Below are 6,037 nucleotides of genomic sequence, written 5' to 3'. Positions count from 1 at the left end.
AGGATAATGAATCACACTCGCTATGCTCTGACGCAGGCGCTATAAGTTGTAACCTGCGCTGCTCTCTCTGGAAAGCTGCTTATCAAGTATTTAACCTCCGACAACTGCACTGTAAACATCTGCCTCGGTTTGCTTCTCCTGCTGCTGACACTGTGGCCTCACACAGAGCTCTTTAGGACTAACTGCTGCTCTTCCATGTTTCTTTTCTAAGGGGAGCATTCCTAAAATTTTTGACAGGTAAGCATTTGCTCTCTTTAAATCTGTTTATTCTGACACCTTTTTGTACACGATGTCACTATTTGCTCTTCCACAGATAATGAATCAGATGAGCTGTGTCTTTTTGAGCCTCGTTGTTTTGGGGGCTGTGTTGTTGCTCTCTCTTCCCTGGTTCTGCAAACTGTTGGTAGTGTTGGGGCTCTTCATGGCCTGGATGGGATCCTGGAAGAAAGTTCAAATTGTTCTGCACACCATCAAAAGAGACTTAATGTATGGAAGTTTGTATGAGCATGTTTCTCCAAATGTCTCCCATTTGAAATCCATATTATTTCTTACATGTTACCTTCTTAATTTCAACCATCCTTCATTCCTCCCTGACCACTTCTTTCTGTCTGATAGATGTCTGGCTATTATTATTCGATTGAGGTTTTCCATGTATCGTAATCTGCGAAATAGGAGCACTATCCCTGCCTTGTTTGCCCAGACTGTGAAGATGCATCCAGATAAAGCTGCCTTGATCTATGAGGCCACAGGAGAGGTGAGAGAATTGCAAATAAAAACATAAATTAAGGCTCTGGAACCTGCACTTAGATAGAATCTTTTAAAAAGAAGCTCACAGCATTTCTATCTTTATTTCCGTCAGGTTTGGACTTTTAGGGAGCTGCAGGAGCGATGCCATGCTGTGGCCCATTGGGCTCTGGCACAAGGCTGGACTGAGGGGGATGTTGTAGCTTTGTACATGGAAAACCAGCCTTTAGTGGTAGCTTTGTGGCTGGGACTGGCAATGATAGGTGTAGAGTCAGCATTCATTAATCACAATCTTCGACAACAGTCTCTAATGCACTGCATCAGCATCTGTCGTGCTCAGGCGATGGTATTTGGAACTGAAATGACTAAAGGTTTGAACATATCCTGTGACTGGAAATATTTGCTTACAATATAACAAGCTGATAAAATGTTTGATACATTTTTTTTTTTTAAATCTCATCAGTACAACCCAGTTAACAGAAAGATGTGTTGTCTTCCATGCTTATCTACTCATCTACATTGTTGATCACCCCCAGCGGTATCAGAGGTGACTCGCTTTTTGCAGCCCAGCATGGTTTTGTTCAGTATTGGTGAGGTGGAGGAGGAGAAGCTCTGCAGATCCAAGGTTCAGAGTTTGAATGCCCTTCTGTCTCGTTCTCCCACACACCCACCACAGTACAAACTAAAGAAAGGATTCAATGGTAAAGTTCTGTACTGCTTGTCCATGGGATGGGGGTATGCACATGTTCTGTTTTCATTCTTATGTTACATTTACAAGATGTAACACTGATTGCAACATAATCTTCTTAACAAGTCTTTGCCTGCCACAGAAATTTGTTTGGTGCCAGATTTTATCATGTTTGCTATCTATCAATTTAACAGCACATGTACCAACACACACTAAACCCTGGTCTCTGTGTATAACCTTATAAATGTTACTAGGAATCCTGTTTGGTTCACATGGTACACTTGAGGATTTGTTACTTTAATTAATTTTGTTGCACATCTGTATTGGTTTTGACCTTTGTTATTATACTACATTCCTATGTCGATACTTTTCAAGTCTTTGCTCGCTCACTTGTCATGTGAAGGAATTATGTCTTGGTACATATCAGACAAATAAAACACTGTCGAACACAAAACAGACAATGAAAGGTTGAAGAATTTCTAACATCCATCCGAACTTTTCTTCTCTGTTTCAATGCAGACAGACTTTTCTACATTTGCACCTCTGGTACAACAGGAATGCCAAAGGCAGCTATAATAGTTCACAGCCGGTGAGTTCATCTGTGACCTGAACTGATGCGTCTTTGAATTAATTTTGAGAAAAAAATGCACAACAATGAAAAGCTATTTATAACTCTTATTGCAACAGCTGCAACATGCAGTTTACTCACAGATGCTTCAGCAGACAAACAGTTAATAATAAGTCATGATGATGAAGTTTGCGTCAACAAATCATGCAACACTTTCATTTTTAATGGAGTATTTATAAATGTCTATATCTGTACTTTTACTTAAGTCTGGTATCAAAACTTTTTTCCCTGCTTTGTCAGACAGACAGAGAGTGTCTGTCTTTCTCACCAAATACTTAAGCTCTGGGAAGATGTGTTTGATTCACCATCTAGACTGTCAGTATGTACAAACTATCACTCAGTTTATTTAATCTCAATTGTCAGGTATTTCCGTATCGCTACCTCCATTTTTCATGCTTTTGGCGTGTGTCGTGATGACATTGTCTATACCTGCCTTCCTCTATATCACTCTGCAGGTAGGTCTAACTCTGTTTGACATATGCTTCATAATCGATTTATCGTATGATTATAACCCTTTTAGAATATGGCTGATTTGCAATAACCCAGTATTATTGAGTCAGTAATGTCTTTTGTTGCTATTGGCTTGGACTCTTGGTCTTTTTTTTTGGCATGCTGCATGTGTTGATGTGTATGGTTACAGGTGCCATCATGGGTGTGGGGCAGTGTTTGCTGTTCGGTACGACTGTTGTAATCAAGAGGAAGTTCTCAGCCAAATGCTTTTGGGATGACTGTGTTAAATACAAATGCACTGTGAGTTCACACTGCTACAATAAGTGTGTATGCCACAAGCTAGTCCTTTTAATATTCTTCTGTAAGCAAGTCCCTCCAATTTTGTGCGTAATTGTGCATGTGTGTGCATATCCAGGTAATCCAGTACATAGGGGAGATCTGTCGTTATCTGTTGGCCCAACCTGTCAGTCCATCTGAGGCTCATCACCGTGTCCGAGTTGCCATCGGTAATGGCCTCCGTCCTTCTGTGTGGGAGGAGTTTGTCCAGAGATTCAGAATCCAAAGAGTTGGGGAATTTTATGGTGCAACTGAATGCAATTGCAGTCTAATCAACATAGATGGAAAAGTATGCTTTTATGCTAATTGTTTCAAATCTTAATAAGCTGAAGGACTGAAAAAAAATGAGTTGTATCTTGTGTTTACACATCTAGGTGGGATCATGTGGCTTCATTAGCTGCATCATGCCCAGCTTTTACCCCATCAGACTTGTCAGGGTAAAGCAGGATCACAATGAGCTGCTCAGGGATTCACAAGGACTCTGTATCCCCTGCCTGCCTGGTAACATCACACACTCAGAGATGAAGCCATAACAGGATGAAAACTTGTTGTAGATAATAACAAAGGTCTGTCTCTGCAGGGGAGCCAGGTATGCTAGTCGGATGCATCAATGACACTGATCCACTCAGGAGATTTGACGGTTACGCTGATCAGGACTCAACAAATCAGAAAATATCTCACAATATATTCAAGATGGGAGACTCTGCTTATGTCTCAGGCATGTTTTACCCTGTCTCTTTAAGTCGGAATAGTAATGATATGATGTCTGGGTTTTGATTTACAGCTTTGCTGAGTTCATACAAAGACATCCAGTGTAGGACAGCTGGGTTACAAATTGCCCTAATTTGTGCTGAACATTTCCTATGTGTTTACCACTTTCTCTCAGTTCACCATCAGACAGGCTTCAACTCCCTGTGAGTTGCAAAAACAGCAAATGATGATTGGTATTAGAGACTTTAAAACTATTTAAAGCTAAGAGAGCTTGACCACCTCTCTATATCACACAACAATAACACACTACACAGTTTGGATACAGGGTACAAGAGTTTGCACTTGAGTCAACTCATTATAAGAATATTTAAGACTCATAACTGCCAGATTTACAAAAAACTTTGGACTGTAATCTCACTATTCAAAATTATAGTGAGTGGACATCTTTGGATGGCAAAATCAACACTATATTATCATAAGATGATATTTACAGAGCACAATTCAAGGTTCAAGACTGGCAGCTTGTTGTAGTTGCCCTGGTTATATTGTGTCATTCTTTCTATTTTCTTGTGTTTTTGAGTTTTTTTCTGTAAAAAAATGCAAAAAAAACATGTTGATTATTTTTTTTCTTCACTGATTTGAATGCTTTACTTTCTGCTGATTCTGATTCTGCTGATTACCTTGCCAAATGAGAGTCGTATGCATGTGGGAGCAGCTTATTGAGCTGTTAAAGGTGAAAGTAATGCCTGAAATAAGACCCCAAAAAGAGTAAGGTCAAAGAGAAGACACCAGAATGCAGAGCAGGAGCCAAATATAGAGAAATGATGAGGATGTTTTTGCCGTTTCTCTGCTTAGTCATCAAGGGGAATGTGAGATCACTTACAGAGAAAATAGATAAGCTTAGAGCACTGATAGATATACAACAAGAATATTGTAAATGCAAAATTGTGTGTTTCACTGATTAAGAAAGTATCACACAATTTGATTAATCTTATTACTGCAATCGCCTTCAGGGATGATAGTAATTGATATTTTTTCCTTCTCTCTCATTAGGTGATGTGCTGGTGAAGGATGAATATGGTTACATATATTTTAAGGACCGCAGCGGTGACACATTTCGTTGGCGAGGAGAAAATGTTTCGACCACAGAGGTGGAGGGAGTCCTCAGTCGCCTGATGGGACACACTGATGTAGCTGTCTATGGGGTGTCAGTACCAGGTACAGAGGAGATGAGACAGTTAGGAAGAAATAAACATACAAATCCAAAGACTCAAGTACAAAAAAAACTGACTGTCTATCACTGTCTGCCACTGTGTGTAGGTGTAGAAGGAAAGGCTGGTATGGCTGCAATAGCTCACGCAGGGGGCCATTTTGACCTTGATGCATTCTGGATCGCTGTACAGAAAGCTCTTCCTTCCTATGCACGGCCTGTCTTTCTGCGACTCCTGTCTTCTGTTGACACTACTGGTGAGACAACAATGCAACGACAAAAACCTGTTTCTAACAACAACAAAAAAAAGAAATAAGAAATGAGGATGCAAACTTTTTCCTGCTTTTATTCTCAGGCACTTTCAAAATTTCAAAAGTGCGTCTGCAGAGGGAAGGATACAAGCCACAAGACACAAGAGAAAAGATCTGTTTTCTGAACAGTCGTGCCGGGTGTTATGAGGCTGTTACTGATGAACTATATAACGCCATTAAAGAGGGCAAAGTGTCACTATGAGACAAGAGGAAGCCTACGAGGTACAGCCCAATATACAAAAACATTGCACAGTATCTAGGATTGTATCATATCTCAAAAAGAAGTCAACTAAGCTCAACAAAGTCAACAAAGCATAACAGACTGAAGTGAAACATGTAATGTCATTTTTTTACAAGCTGACACACTTTTCTGAAATACTAATGTAATTCAAATGACATGGTTTGGTCAAAATAAAACAGACAGCCATTACAGCTCTTCCTTTTAAAAATATGACTTAGCAGTTGTTTTGCTTGGAACTTGCTGTCGGACGTGGAGTGAGCAACTCGACTCCACAGACCAATCCTCTTCTCTGTTGAGTCTATCTTAATTGAGATATGTCTGAAAGTTTGATCTTACATTCAGATATAAATGGGATATTAGAAAGAGCATATAGTGCCTTGCCTTAAAACTTTTAGTCTAACAAACAGCAAACCAAGCTCACACTTTCACTCAACATAGTTACTGAACAAAAAAATTTTCACGCTAATATTAGCAAAATAAGCGCTATATACAAAATTCAATTCTGACTTTTTTCCATGTATATATCAAAAAACAAAGTTTATGTTAAAACCTGATGGTCTTCAGGAATTTATCTTATGAGTCATGTTAAAATTATTCAGGTGAAAAGTAACTGAACACATTAACTTGGGTAAATTATGAGATACTGCTTTACTGGAGTATTAGCATTTTATGGCAGTTTATACATCTATTCCTCTTCATTCTAGAAGGAAAAATGCTC

General features: G+C 39.3%; 1 protein-coding gene across 1 annotated transcript; it reads left to right on the top strand.

Annotated features, from left to right (window-relative positions):
- Positions 1–89: 89 nt before the first annotated feature.
- LOC140305560 (long-chain fatty acid transport protein 1-like) lies at positions 90–5,510 on the top strand. Its single transcript, XM_072384474.1, has 13 exons — positions 90–486; positions 616–754; positions 860–1,115; positions 1,281–1,445; positions 1,952–2,021; positions 2,424–2,515; positions 2,701–2,810; positions 2,926–3,135; positions 3,221–3,347; positions 3,427–3,564; positions 4,611–4,775; positions 4,878–5,024; positions 5,123–5,510. The coding sequence occupies exons 1-13, from the start codon at positions 290–292 to the stop codon at positions 5,278–5,280; spliced, it is 1,974 nt and encodes a 657-aa protein (XP_072240575.1). The 5' UTR covers positions 90–289; the 3' UTR covers positions 5,281–5,510.
- The last annotated feature ends 527 nt before the right edge of the window (positions 5,511–6,037 follow it).

The sequence above is a fragment of the Leuresthes tenuis genome, unplaced genomic scaffold, assembly GCF_036924035.1.
Source record: "Leuresthes tenuis unplaced genomic scaffold, fLeuTen1.0.hap1 SCAF_4, whole genome shotgun sequence".
NCBI lineage: Eukaryota > Metazoa > Chordata > Actinopteri > Atheriniformes > Atherinopsidae > Leuresthes > Leuresthes tenuis.
This window is presented reverse-complemented; position numbering and strand designations above follow the sequence as displayed.